This window comes from Podarcis pityusensis (assembly GCF_964106645.2).
Source record: "Podarcis pityusensis genome assembly, chromosome: 7".
NCBI classification, from domain to species: domain Eukaryota; kingdom Metazoa; phylum Chordata; class Lepidosauria; order Squamata; family Lacertidae; genus Podarcis; species Podarcis pityusensis.
In genome coordinates, this window is record NC_138031.1 from 22,368,476 (window position 1) to 22,383,637 (window position 15,162).

Sequence of the window (15,162 nt, forward strand, 5' to 3'; positions counted from 1 at the left end):
CTTCTGAGGGAAAAATATAGATCACATCAAATGGAATATGTTAGTATATCAGCATAATGAAAGAATACCTAAAAAGTCAAAACAAAAAGTTTTCAAATAGTTATTCAGAAATGTGTTCACACAAAACCATTTTTCAGGGTTGTAGGCTTTCAATGAGGTACTAAATAAATGCCCCACAGACAGGTTCAGAATAATACCATCCTCCAATAGCCTTAATCTAAAGCACGTAACAAGCAGATACTGTACACTGGAACACATGATCAGCAGGAGATACTAACTATCAGGGAGGTATCACAGCTAGCCTCAGACAAACTCACAAAGATTACCTCATGTTTTCTTCTGGATCTATATATTCACTTTCTGAACAGGAAGCTTGATCTGCCAATACATCCACTGTTTCACTTCTTTAATGTCAAGGATAAACAAAAAAAGGTCACCTTAGCTAATGCTGCATTTAACAGAGAGGTGTATATTTACGGGGCAGCAAGGAAGTGTCAAGTCTATAACTACAGGTCTTATGGAGTGGGGGGGGGGAGGAGGTTTCTCCTTAAAAAATCTTTTATGTAAAACTTACTTAAGGGCCGCTTGTCATTTTACCACCACAGTGTGGGAGTTTCTGCAATTTCTCCCTTCTTGTATCAAGAAGATAATGTCAGAAGCCCCAAGGCCATAGGAGAGAATCTGTGGTTCCTTTCCACGTCAGTGCAGTTTCCAGGAGGAGCTCTTCTACAGTCTCCTCTTGTGTATTCTGGGACTTCTGGTGTCATTCTCATGGCACCAAAAGCAATTGCACTGCAGCAGCTCCAACACTGGAAAGGTAATGCAAGACGGCCCCCCACAGCCAAAGGCTTTCTTTTTCCATCTACAGGACACTAAAAGTGATGGTCTAAGAAGAGCGAGACACATCTTACTAAGGTACTCCATATATGAAAGAGATAATGCTCTTGAGGGCAGGGTTCATAAAAGGATCTGTGAAGATATAGATTCTATGTTCTCTAATGCAGTCAACTTTTCCTGAGTCATTTATGGGTACATTATCAATCAATACACTTCACACTAGTTCAATATCCAACCTATAGCTCTCTGAATTATAAAACTCTTTATATCTTTCAGTGGAGCATCCTTGCCTTGTCACATGTTAAGCTTTTCAAGCACGTGTGATTAATTTTAAGTCATTCTAATGATATTCAGTCACACAACTAGTATTTGTTTCTTAAATTGCTGAAAGCTATGTAAAAATAAAAGTAGAGTGCAATCACAACGAAAAGTAATACCCAAGATGTTTTCAAACTCTTTTTGCATTACAGGCAAGTGTTTGCCATCCCACTATTTGAACAATAATTACTTCAACATCAATCTTTACTGGAAAGAACCCTCACTCTATTTTTTGTCAACTTGTGAGAGATCCAAGTACCGGTACATTATTTCCCTGTACACTGACTAGAGCTGAGTTTCTTAACTCAGCAGTTAGATTCTGCATAGTTTTACTAGGCCAAATGTCATCATGAACTTGGAATTTACAAATCCACCAGACATATCAGAACTAGAACTTAAATTACATTAGTTAAGATGTAACCTGACAAGCTAAAATGATCTATTTGTGTCACACTGCAATAATCTTGTCTAAACAAAATCTTTATGTACATCCTAAGCTGATTAGATTCACATAACTTTTAAAAATAAGTAGAAAATGAATCTTGCACATCAAAGTTATGTATAATTACGGGAACTCCATTAACATAGAAAGTTTTAAAATTATATATATTGCTACAATGAGCAAATTAGGAAACATGATGATGCATGAGCACAGACAATTCATTGCTTCCTAGGCCAGGTGCTATCTGCTTTGTTAGACACAGTATTTGGTTTTCTGTCCATAGTACATGACAAGTAATGGCAGCAGCCAGGGCTAAAACAATGAAGCCACTTAAAGCAATGAATGTGTCAGTGACAAAGAAATGAAAACACAAAAATGCAGCATGAAAATGGTGCATTTTAATGACCATTTAAGGCTTCCTCTACTTCTAGAGACACTGATTGCACTGCAACAGGAATAAAAACAAATACCTAAGAGTAACAAGTGCAAGGCTATACTAGCTACTTTTTACTGGAAGTACCTGTCTGTATCTGTGGAAGGCTGTTGGATCTCAATCCTTGGACATGCTATTCTTCTACTAGCTATTGGAAATTTGCTGTTTGGTCACAGACACAATATCCTTTGTTAGCACACCATCTTTAACCATTGCTACACACAAACAACTCATATTTCTATTTTTTAACCAAGGTAAAACACCAGTATTAAGCTATCAACAAAACAATTTTAAAATAATTACATACTGAGTAACTGAGATTTCATTTTAAAGCGGACCACAGTCACTAATAGTGCATAATATAATCATAAAATTCATATGTACTAATATTATAAAATTAAGCCATCATATATGTAATATAAGCAAAAGTATGCTCAGATATACTGAATATAGAATTGAGATAATAAAATAATGTCTTAAAGAGACCATATATGATGAATGTATGCTATGGCAAACCAGAAAAAAATGAATCTGTTTGCATAAGATTTCATTTTCACCATTATGTACTTGTGATCGCTTCTAAGCAGTATATCCCAAAAGTCTATGATATCAGTAAATAGTTTTTCAAAATATCTATCACAGCAAGCTATTCGTGAAAATTCCTAATTTCTAAAGTATTTCTAAAAGCTATAAGAAGTATTTCCTCCATATTTTCTTCCCATGAAGTTAAAAACCCCAACTTAAACTCTGTTAAATCCAAACAGCTAATTAAATAGGAAGGAAAAATGTGGTTTAATTTTAGGAGTGTTTTAAAAATACATAAAGTGTTTCCTAGATTAGCTTTAACAAATTTTCCACCATTTGCTTCAAGGCTGCCTATAAGCAAAGTCAGAAATTAAAAATGAACAGATTTATGCATCCAGTCTCTATGTAAGGCAGAGAATATGATTCTTTTCTTTCCTAGTATCCCAACTCTGCACTGTTTCTGTACATTTTATATGCTATATGATATGTAGCATTTTGACTTTTTTTTAAAATCATCTATTACAGAATGCTCCAGTCTCAACACAAGTAGTAAAAGACAGTCCTATTTCTTCCCAAATATATTTAATTTTCCTTATTTCTCATTCACCTGCTACTGCCAGTTAAGTAAAGTATAAAATAACTTATAGGCCCAATAATGAACCTCACTGGGTTGTAAGCTTGGGCAGTGTGTATGAAGGTTCTGGGCTGCCCAGACAACAAGACCCCTCTCTCGGCCTCACTGATGCAATATGTTTGGCACCAGCTTGGCTGCAGGAGTTGCCAGGAGGCAGTATACAACCAGCTGTCTTAGGGGCTCCGCTCTGGATTTTCTCTGCAGCGTTTACTCCTTAGCCTCTTCTTCTCCTGAAGATATTCCACAAGGCAGCGCTGATTTAGGAACAGAGTTTTACTTCTCCTAGATGGGCTACCTTCCCAGGTTGATGAGCCCCATCTACCGCTCACTTCCCTCTACAGCATGTGCAGAAACTCTTCCTGACTGTTGGAACCACTATTGGTCTCATCCGCTCAACCTGCCAGAGCCTGTCTTTGGTGCAAAGGAAGCTCCTAACTCACCAAGGATGAGAGACCCATTTGTTAATCCCACCTGGTTTGGCTGGCCAGTCGAAACCATTCCTGGGTGTGGCCACTGTCTTATGCTGACAGCTTCTAGGAGCCACAGGCAAGTGCAGGGTGGGGACCAAAGGTGGACAAACTACCACAGAAGGAGCACGATGTGTCCCCACCAGTGGTATTCCCCCTCCCCTAACACCTCATATACCACATTGAACAAAGTTGGTTTTATTGTTAAGCTATGTATCATAATATTTGGAAAGAAAACGATGTAGCCAAGTGCCATGAAAAGAAACTACAACAAAAAACTCAAAAATATCCAGTTATTCTAGCTGCATCAAATGCTGTTTACACTATCTAGGGATGCATGAAATGAGACCCACTAAACAAAATCTATTGCTTCTTCAATTTTCCTGTTCCCCAAGCAATATATCTGCATGGCAAATCTATCTGGCAGAACAAAATTAAAAAAAGGATCTTAACTTCTCTTGAATTGTTTTTTTGGTGGAGCAGTTTGCAAACACCTGCCAGAGTGGACTGTCGACATGTTAGTGTGCAGATCCTTTATTCATTTTTCTCTCTACTGAAACACAGAAATGGGCTACTATATAAGCTTTTGGTGGCCTATAAACGAGTGGCATAAAGTTTGGAACTATTTAGAAGTTTACCAATAATGAAAAAATGCAAAAAAAAAAACACCGGGGAGGAAAGGTAAATTATAGCACCACTACCACATAAATTGCAACAAAAGGCCATTCACAATTCAGAACTTCCTTCTTGGTATGAGAGCCTTTATCAGACAGAGCAGAGGCATTTGGGTTTCCAACAGACTGCTGTTAATCAGAACATTCCAAAGTTTTCTGCTGTTGATTGACCACTATCAGCTGACACTACAATCACAACAACACACGTAACTGGAGATGGACAGTGTTTCACCTGAAGAGCTCCTACTATGCTGCTTCATTTTCACTGCCTCCAAACTGTGCCATCTGTCTTCTATGAAACTTTTTCCAATTAAAAACCCAGATTCATATAAATATTTGAAGCATATTTGCTATTCTCTCTCTTCCCATGATGAGGCTGAAACTAACTCTGGAAATAAGGGATACAACGTGACTTATTAATTAATTTAAATGTAGTGTCAGTGCACAGGTAATTTTGGATTAAAAATGAACAGAACATAATCTACAAAAGAGGGTCAGATACAGGGACACAACGTTTACATATGCTTGTGTATGGAAACCTGCTCAAAGAAAACAGGTTTGCTTACCTGTAACTGTTGTTCTTTGAGAAAGATCTACATACAATTAAACAAACTATGTGTGTGATGCAACATGGAAAGAAGAAAATAATGGACATGTCATATTAAAACCTAACCCTCTTAGGTCTAGTGAAAAAAATGACACTTATCAGGTGTGAAACCCATTAATAAAATAACACTACATTTAAATTATGAGTACATGTCTTTAATTATAGAAGTGTAACACTACACTCTTTACTTACCCATAGTTTTCAGCTGAACCATTGACTACATGATCTGCCCATGAACTTGCACCATTGTAATACCTTTGCAATGCAGTTAAAATAAAGACATGTTATAAAGATGAAGCTATTTACATATCAACACTTTTCATGAAAACATATTTTTGACTGACTAATCTGGCAATTATTTCCAGTGTTTTCTGTATATCTCTTTCAATGAATGGATGTATATGTATGTTCCCCCTTAGCATATTGGTGCATTGAATCACTGTCAGCCCATTTGACCTATTATCTTCTAATATTCAGTCTATGGTTTGTTTGTTGGTTTTCTGTGTTATATTGTTTTGATAAGACTTGTGTTTTATGGAATATATTCAAAGAACCCTTTTTCTTTTTACAGTTAAAATATGTATAACCAAACAGCCATTCCAATCTTAAATATATGCACTAGTAGACCATATATCTGTATCACTGGCATTATAGTGCTGTGAAACTGAGAGCCACTTCATACTCTATGGGGCAGCAAATTATTCTGCCAACTTCTACGCATGTAGAAGGGAGCCATGGCCAATCCTGGTTTGTATGCCACATGTAACTATGGGATACATACAGGATACATACAGATGTGCTGGCAGCAACAGCAGTGTATAAATGCTTTGCATATATCCATGAAACACATAATAATACATTGCATTTACTGATGGCATAATAATGTGTATTCTTTAGCCTAACCATACGCACATTGTGAGTAACAAATATTTCAACTGGGGTAATTAAAAATATATAACATTATGTGAATACTGTTTGCAAGAATAGTGTGTTTTATACAATATAGTGGAATTTTTTGGGTCATATTCAACTAAGTTATATTCACAATAGGCCCAGTGAAATTAATGGACCTCACCAAGTTATGTTCATCAGCATGGCTGCAATCAAACGACTTACTCAAAATTGTAAAATTTTTATAAGATGGGGAAAATATGGAAATAAAGCAATGACAAGAAGATATGACAACAGATGTGATTTGCTATGTCTACCAACGGCATATTACTGTTACAGAAATAAGTAGGTTGACTTATAAAATCAGAACCACGTGCTTTCATGAAAATAAAATTCAAGAATGAAGTAATTTAAAACAAGATATAATGAATCTTTAAATGTGTGTGTGTGTGTGTGTGTGTGTGTGTGTGTGTGTGAATACCTAAATATGTACTTTTATGTTAGCAGATAACAGGAGAAATCCTCCAAAGTATTCAGAAATACCCCCCCTTTTTTTTACCATGTACAATGGTAAATAAGCACTTTGGGTATAGGGAAATATCTCTTTTGGTTTAGGAATTGCATAAGGTGTGATGTTTAATAATAACAGCAAAAAATCAGAATAATGAAACTATTATGCAATTAGCCAAATCATATAATAATTACTCAAATGTACAGATACAGAATTCTCTCACAATAGTGAAACAGCATCCATGTACAGGTAGCAATATATGCTATTGGGGTGGGGGAACATCCTTAGCATCTTTAGCAGTGGCTAAGACTATCAAGGCTTGCAAAAACTACTTAGCAGGCAGCTGAGAAAGTGACCCGTTTCTAATATTAGTGCATTAGTCTCAACTACCCATAAACTCTCATCAACCAAACTGATGCAAATATTAGAACAGGCATGGCTGGAGGTAACCTTCAAGGGATAATAAGCAGCTTCCTGCTCATCCTCCTCCTGTCAATCCAACCAACTATCCTGGAATTGGCTGAACAGCCAGCTGATCATCAGTGCCTCAGTGCCCTGCCCTTTTCACAGTACTTGTGCAGCACCGATTAAGTCTTAGAATGGGAGAAGCCTATGCTTAAAGAGAAGTTTCACAGACCAGTAGCATCTCTACACATACTTAGCTCCAATGTACGAATAGATCACCCCTATGCAGAGGTCACTGTTATCTCCTGTTTCTGCAAAATCTCACTTTTGCAGCTATGCATGCAATGCAGAAGCACAGAGCTTTGGATTGATTCCCAAAATGCCTACATAACCCTAACCCGTGCAAATAAGATGCTTAGTAGGGATATCCAGAAAAAACCCAGAGATTTGTGACATTGTTACTTGTGGGGGGAAAGGTATGGGCATAAGAGAAAAGTAACAGTGTTAAGAAGAAATTGGCTGCAGTGCACACATTCTACCAGTAAATATCTTCTGGGTGAAAAAGTACTGTGCGGCTCACGCAATACTAAACTACTCACTGCTAGTTCAAGCCTTTTATAACAGATCACTTGGAATAATATATTGCACAAAGAACACAAGTATCACAATTCTTAGCTATTTCAAAATTCTACAGCAGGGGTGCTCAGAAAATGCTTTAATACAGATTCTTATCTACATCTACTATATGAATCAAAATACCTTTCAGGAGTAGGGGAAATATCAGTGTCATCATAATATGTTATAGGCACTCTTCCCTCCTTTCTATTCCTCCTGAACATAAAATAAACAGCAAAGATATTTCAGACATTTTTGAATTGCCTTAGGTGCTCTATGTTTTTTCTTGCTTTATCACAAAAGATAATGACCATTATGTAATGTTCATCCAACCCTTTTCCTGCTGCATGAGGCAGTCTAGCAAACATCAAAGATACCTAAAGGAGGAAATGTACAATAAAAAGAACAAGTACTGTGCTGAAAACAGCAATTTCCTCTTCTCCTCTGTTTCATCTAATTTAAATTTTAATCTAATTTAAATTATCATATATTCTGATGTCATTAATAAAGCTCACATGACAACTTCCTCAAAGGTTCAAAGTATAACTGAGTCTAATATTCATTTTTCTACCATTTGCAGATGAGTGTGAAATGAAACCACCTCTGACATTTTTCGGAGGGAGGTGAAGAGAGAGAGAAGAAATCCCCCCCAAAAAAAATTCATGGAGAGGTGCTGCTACTTACATTACTTAACCATGTAATGTGCCTGAGGATTTAAATGTAACCTTGGGAGTGATGCAATGCAACAAGATGTCACTCTCAAAACATTCCAGGAAACATGGATGGTGGCAGAATGCAGAGAGATCTTCATGCTGCAGCCACTTTGTAAGCTGCAAACCTCCCTGCCCACCACTGGAAAAAAAATCCAGATAAATTCCCTCTGAAAGGCAGAAAGCTTGTCCCTGTTTTTTTCATGGGGAGAATATTTTTGGGAAACTTTTGACAGCTTTTGGCACGGCCATAGTTGAAAGCACCTGTGAGGGGGTTGCATTGACTAGCCTTGCCATTCCATTGGCAATTTGTGTGTTAGTGACCATGTTAAAGGGCCCCGTGTGCATAACAATGTACATGCATAGGGCTATTCCACACAAGGGGGACTGATGGGTATGTGGCTTGCAGGTTGTGTGGCTGGCATGGATAGCAATGACAGTAGCAGGGTGAAGCTTCAAGACTGGGTGCCAACTCACCCTTGGGATTGTGGGTGCCCACCGCAACGCGGACATGCAATGTCACATGTACGTGCCTGCATGTAGTGCAGACAGTTATCTGGAGCAGGGAAACACATGCCGTAATGAAATCAGGACTTGGCATAAGTACAAAACAGTTACATTTACCCTTAACTGCTGTTCTGGGAGTAGCTGCCTGTAAATTCACTCATATAGGATCTCCATCTGGATAAGCCAGTTCATAGAAACTTCTAGAGTTTTTAGAGAGTAAGGTATTCCTTCCCAAATTGTCAACTAATGCATTTTGCTGCCAGGTCAAAAGATGTTCAAATCCTCTGTATGCTTAGCTGTTTGTAGAGAGGTCAGCTTAGAAATAAGCGGGTAGGGGTAGAATGAGCAGAAATTGTTTTACATAATTAATGCACCTAATGGTAAGAATCCAATGGTCCAACACAATGTTGAGCCCTTGATCATCAGCTTACCTATAGTGTTGGAAAAGCCATGGGTGTTTCAGTTTCCTGTGTTTCTATTCCCATAGGAATGGGGACTACATCCCCAGCAGAAAAACATGATATTTGCATCAATTTCCACTGGGTGGGGGGGGGGGCCTTCAATGGTCAGAGGGTCTTATATCCAGCAAAAATTGATGTGAATAGCATCATTTCCCCATGTAGTCCTATTTCTAGTGGCAAAACAGGCACTGCTGGATATCTGGAGTGTCCACTGTCACCTCTGCTCCCTCCTTGCTGCTGTATGTAAGTTGATGCATCTTTGGGAAGAGACAACCTGGCTAGTAGATGTTTATACTCTATAAACCTTCCCCCCATATGTCTGCAGCTGCATATACACTGTCATGTATATGAAGCCTGAATCAGCCAAATCTCTCACAATGAAACTGTAATGAAATTGTAATTCTTCTTGTTGGTTTATCAGATCTGAGGCCTTCAGATCCAATGGTGGCATGGATATCTGGGCTGCTTGGTCTGGGCTACCTTATTCTCACATCTTCAAACATTTATCAAAGTAGTTTGAGTGCCACAGGTGCCAAATCCTCAATGAATGGCCTGCAGAGCTACAGATCCCATCTGTGGAACTACACAGAGGCCACAACAGAGAACTAGATGTTAAGGAGGGGGGAAAGTCATATAAAACATGCATCTAATGTTTTTGACAGCAACCCTGTACTCTAGGTCATATATTGCTTAACTTGAAGTTCCATTGGAAAATCAAAGGAACCAAATGGCACAAGCCCCATATCTGCCCTATCATAACCAAGGCCTGAGTGATCTAACCATGTGCCAGGAAAGATTAGGAGATGGTGAAAAGTTATTGAATGATCATAGTCCCATTCAGATGCTGCTGTCCTGCTATCTTAACAAGCTATGGTGAGCCTCAAGCTTGCGTACTCTTTCTTCCCTCGCTTTTGTGGTCACAAGGAGATATAAATTTTCTGTTTTCACTTTTTAAGAAACCATAGTTAGCTATTACAGTCAAACTTGGGGAACTGGTTTGCATAAGCCTAATTAGAAAACAAACTTGAACCAGAACCACTGTTTGATCTTGCATTGTCTTGATTTATTGAGCTGAGAGGCGTTTGCTCATTTTTTTTAGTTTTTCTGCCTAGCAAATTGTCAACAATATGGTAATTATGTGACCACAAAACAACATCCATCTTGCTAAAACTGATAAATTATCTCCAATTTTCTGGATGTGGAAGGTTCAAGACTGGTTTGGCAGTAGTTAGTTCATGAGTCACTAAACAACCGGCAGCACCTCCAATGCAAATGCCAATGCTGAAGTATGTAGAATGCAAGGGTATACTGAAACGTAATTCATCTGCAACCACTACATTCCATCACTCTTACCTACCAGGGATGTTCTGTAAAAAGCAATCTGCTTTACAAGGTGGGCACATTTATTTTGGAAAATATTTAAGCTATCTCTGGAATCCCTTTGTTACTGGAAAGAAGATTCCATGGAGCCTGATCTTTGCTGAAAAACAACTCTTGTTCTTCCCTTCTGAGATAGAGGAAAGGATAACAATACTGGGCCTAGGTATCCAAGGCACATCCTTAATGTCCAGGTATTTGTTTCAATGGATTTGAAAGCAGTTTAGCAGTCTACTTTTATCCAGCTCTTTAAGTGAAACCTAAATGGTATCAAATCTTTTCTTTCAGGAATTAATTCTGCTGGATATAATACTGGCAGTTTCCACAAACTCTTTTACTCAGGGATTTTGGAAGTCGTCTTCAGGTCCACATCATTTAGGGAAGTCTTGTATGATCCTTTTCAAGATTACCGTGACTCCCAGGGAATTCAACAATGGGGATATAACTGAAGTTTTCAGATATACCATCTCTGAATGTGCCAGTACTTTTGCCCACTGGACAGTTTTAAGTTTGGATTATCTAATTGCCCTGCATTTTTGTTTGTATGTGTCAGAGTTGCTTCCAGATCCTAGCTCACAGAGGATCACGCTAGCCAGCGATCATTAAATAAAAGTCTTTATTGAGTTACAGTTTCCATTCTCAAGCTGCTGCGTGCAACCCTACGTCTAATGGTTAGATCGGTGAAGCTCCATCTGAGTCTCCGCCCCTTGTACACCAACTTAATATCCTAGCCTTGCTCCACCTTTTCCGCCTGACTGTTCTTCTCTGGGTCCCTCTGCCCCCCGGGGTCTCTTCCTTCCGGGATTCCTCTGACGCTGACGCTGACCCCCCTGACTCTTCTCCCTCCTTTCGGCGGGCTTTAGGACCTGGCTCCCTTTCCGGGCTGCCTACTGCGCCACCTTCCTGTGCATTTGAACTTGGCGCGCGCGCCCAACCTTCCACCTTCCGTCTGACCGTTTCTTCGCTCCCCGATGGAGGTGTGGCCACTCCTGACTCGTGCCCTCCCCCCTGTTGTGAGCTGCCAGCGCTTGATCCCTGGCGCCCTTCCTCTTCCCTGCTCTCTGGCGGTGACGCTGGTCCTGATTTCCAACTGCTCCCCTCTGAGTCCCCTCTGACTCTATCTTCCTGGGGTGTCCCCCTAGGCTCCCCCCTTGCCCTGGCCACTGGTGCTCCTTTCTGTGAATCTTCTGATTCACTGGAAAGACTCGGAGATCTCGGGTCGTCGTCATCACTCATCTTTTCTTCTGCCTCCTCTCCCTCGCTCTCTGTTTCCTCCCTTGCCCTTGCCTCTGCTCCTGAACCCCTGACAGTATGGCTTTTTGTTTTTTTGACTGTGACTTGTTCTTCATTTTATGGGACTGACTTGTAATTGTGACTTGTGACTTCGATTTGGGACTGTAGCTTGTGACTTCATTTTTGTGACTTGCTTTTGTGACTGTGTGGAACCCTGTTCAGCTACTCATTGATTGACTGATTGTGTGACTGCAGAAATTGATTTAAAAAACCCATCCAAACAATGACTATCATCAGTGCACATAAGTGCACATCAGTGCACATAAGAAAAAAAATATAATTTTAATTTTTATCATCTACAATACTGTCTTATTTATTTTACAGTACAGTATATTGATTATTGCTTTCATTTTATGGATCAATGGTCTCGTTAGATAGTAAAATTCATGTTAAATTGCTGTTTTAGGGGTTGTTTTTTATAGTTGGGAATGGATTAATCAATTTTGCATTACTTTCTATGGGAAAGCACGCCTTGGTTTTAGAACGTTTTGGTTTTGGAACAGATTTCCAGAACGGATTAAGTTTGGGAACCAAGGTACCACTATAAATACAAAAAAGCTAAAGAACCAAGAAATGAAGAAAATGAAAGAACCATGTTTACAATTTTAATCCTAAAATTGGAGTAGCTCTATAGAGTGACTGACATGGTAGTCTGAAGACAGAGCTCTAAATTAAGGATAGGAGGATTTATATGTAGCTATGAAATGTAGTTTGGTTCTGACAAGAAAAAGATGCTCATAACACAAGAGTGACACAAGACATAACGAGCCTTGAAATTATGCAACTGATATAGCCAGGGGGTGAAAAAAAGGCACAACATGAAAGAGTCCTAATTAGTCCCTTTAAGCTGTGGAATTCAACAAACGCCATGGTTTACACACAACATCACAACAATATCCTTTTTTCTGGATGCCATTTATGTAAAATTAGGTTGATATGATACAGCAATACCTGTAATTTGTGCAAAAGGGAGAAAATCAGCTTCTATATTATTATTTATTTGGCCAAATTAATGATTGATACCAGTATAAAAAAGAAAATTTCTGCTCTCTAAGAATAAAGTAAATTCCTAGAATAAATTCTAGGAGCAATGCAGATGATAATATTTTAAATTTACAAACAAAAATACATGATAAAATTAAAGAGAGCAGTGACACAGTCTATAAAGCAAAGGAAACCTTACTTTTTTTAATCAGATTTTTTTTTATCAGATTACTTACTATTTTTTGATCAGATTATCTTCACTAATCTAATGGTCATAAAATAATATCCCTGTTTAGTGAGTCTTGTTATGTATCCAGTTGGGTATGTTCATTTTTATGATACATTTATCTCTGAATATGATTTTTATTAATGAATTGTTAATGGGTGGCATGTGGATTTTGTTTTTAGAGTCACCTCAGAGAAAGAGTTAATATCCAACACATCATGAGTTATATAATGTATTTTGCGCACCTTTGGGGAGACCTCTCCTTTTACTCCTGCATTTAGTGCCTTTTCTTCTTTCTTCCAATGTACCATTTAAAACTTAAATTGCAGATTACTGAACATCAGAGTACTGTTTGCTTATGAATGATGTGGGAGACTAAACAAACATGCCACACCAATTATACCTCTCAAATTCATAGTAAGCACCCTCAGAATAGGTACGGCACATCGTACGGGATCGAAGTAATCTGATTGCATCTTCACAAAAGATAGGATACATTGAGTGATCCTTGCTGCCAAAACATAAGGGATGAACATGAAGCTACAGTTAAGACATGTACACAAATGAGACACAAAGGTAAACACAGAGAAGCAAATGACAAAGAAAGAAAAAAAAGACCAATTCAGATGTTAATGTATAAATGTTTATGATTAATGCAAAGCATTCTCAAAGTGATAATTAAAGCACTATCGTGGTTTTAGATTGTAAATCTAAGAATAAGAGAAACTCAGAACAGTTCCAGAAGTGGCACACAAGTGACTTTGGTGATAGTCTAATCAAAATTCACACAGGCAAAATTTACTAACTGCAGAAGTGGTAGCTTGCACAAGTTCCTCTGCATAAGTTCACCTTCAAATATACAAGAAGCACTGCCATCCAAATGCAGAAGTAGGTAGTAACTGCATTTGTTGATGACACGTCTTCAATAACATCCAAAGCCACTTTCAGTGCTGACCTTGATGTAATGTTCTCTCATTCACACAACTATCCCACTCCAGGGAGATATAAATTTGTACCTGCTGCTCCATCCACAAGATACAAACAGCATTACCAGTGCTAACTACCTATTTAGAGACAATAACTGCATGACCCGAGTCTGAAAGACTTCTATTCCTTTCTAAGAAGTGTTCATTACTGTCAGAGGCTGACAGTGAAAACCATTATGTCAAGCTACAGACACATGCAGTTCATGAGGCACTCTGCTTGCATCGCAGTCTCTGGAATAACAATAATTAAGAATAATAATAACAACAGCAATAACAGTACACAACATTTATATAGTACTGTAGTTTTGAGGGCTGAAAGGACTTCGCATGTACCATATTGCAATAATCCTTACAATTATTATGTAAGGTAGGTAGCATTATTAGCCCCAAACTACAGCTGGGAGCACTGGAGCTAAGAGACAGGTGTGCATGTAAAGCTACCAACTGAGTTCATAGCTCAGATGAGATTCCAACTAGGTCTTTCCTGGGTCACAGCTCACCCATTTAGATAACACACTACACCAGCTTTAATACTTGTCCTTCACGTAACATCATTTATTCTTTCAGTATGGAAATTAACCTACTTGCATGTTGTCAACACTGCCTGGGATAGTGACTTTTTGAAATGTTATATATAGGTCTAGAAACTACACACACCATACATTTTAAAGCACGTGGCTTCAGCCAAAGAATCCTAGAAACTGTAGTTTGTTAAAGGTACTGGGAACTGTAGCTCTGTGAATTCTTTTGGGGGAAGCCATGTGCTTTAAAGGTATATGGGTCACATCCATAAAATACATTTAAAATACACTTAAATACGGTATATGGTGTGGGTGTGACCCATATACCTTTTCTGGAATGATCAATGACCTGACTCTAACATTTGGAAGTTCAAAGACATAAATCAACTGCTATTTCATGTATGCCAATAACAGGAAGCGGGTGTTATCAAGTAGAGTATGGTTAGGCAAACAAACAGCTGAATGTTTTCAGTCTTTAAAAATAACACCTACTAATCTTCTAAATATTTGCCTATAAAGCAATCCTGCAATACCCTTCAGTGACCTGAACAGAGTGAAGTAAAAATATAGGTGCAAGCAGGGACATGCAGTTATACACACAGAGGCACACACACAGGAAAACAGATACCTGGCATTTCTATGATGGTAGTCAATGGACTGAGTGTGTTGAGACCAAGGCAGACTGACATAAGGACTGAAAGCATAGCAGAAACAAAAAATGAAAATGTAAGACAATGA

The 15,162-nt window shown here is 38.4% G+C and overlaps 1 protein-coding gene across 42 annotated transcripts in view; it reads right to left on the reverse strand.

The window, feature by feature from the left end:
- Positions 1-15,162, reverse strand: part of RIMS2 (regulating synaptic membrane exocytosis 2) — a 350,853-nt gene that overhangs the window by 115,170 nt on the left and 220,521 nt on the right. For 16 of the 42 annotated variants that reach the window (XM_081013749.1, XM_081013716.1, XM_081013719.1 and 13 more), the window contains 6 exons: positions 15,053-15,118; positions 13,321-13,428; positions 7,504-7,575; positions 5,130-5,192; positions 2,118-2,192; positions 327-404 (listed from right to left, as the gene is read on the reverse strand). The exons of 19 other annotated variants lie outside the window; for them this stretch is intronic. In XM_081013749.1, coding sequence (XP_080869875.1) covers positions 327-404; positions 2,118-2,192; positions 5,130-5,192; positions 7,504-7,575; positions 13,321-13,428; positions 15,053-15,118 — 462 coding nt within the window. The remainder of the gene's footprint in view (positions 1-326; positions 405-2,117; positions 2,193-5,129; positions 5,193-7,503; positions 7,576-13,320; positions 13,429-15,052; positions 15,119-15,162) is intronic. 7 more of the 42 variants (XM_081013748.1, XM_081013731.1, XM_081013750.1 and 4 more) reach the window with 3 other exon arrangements.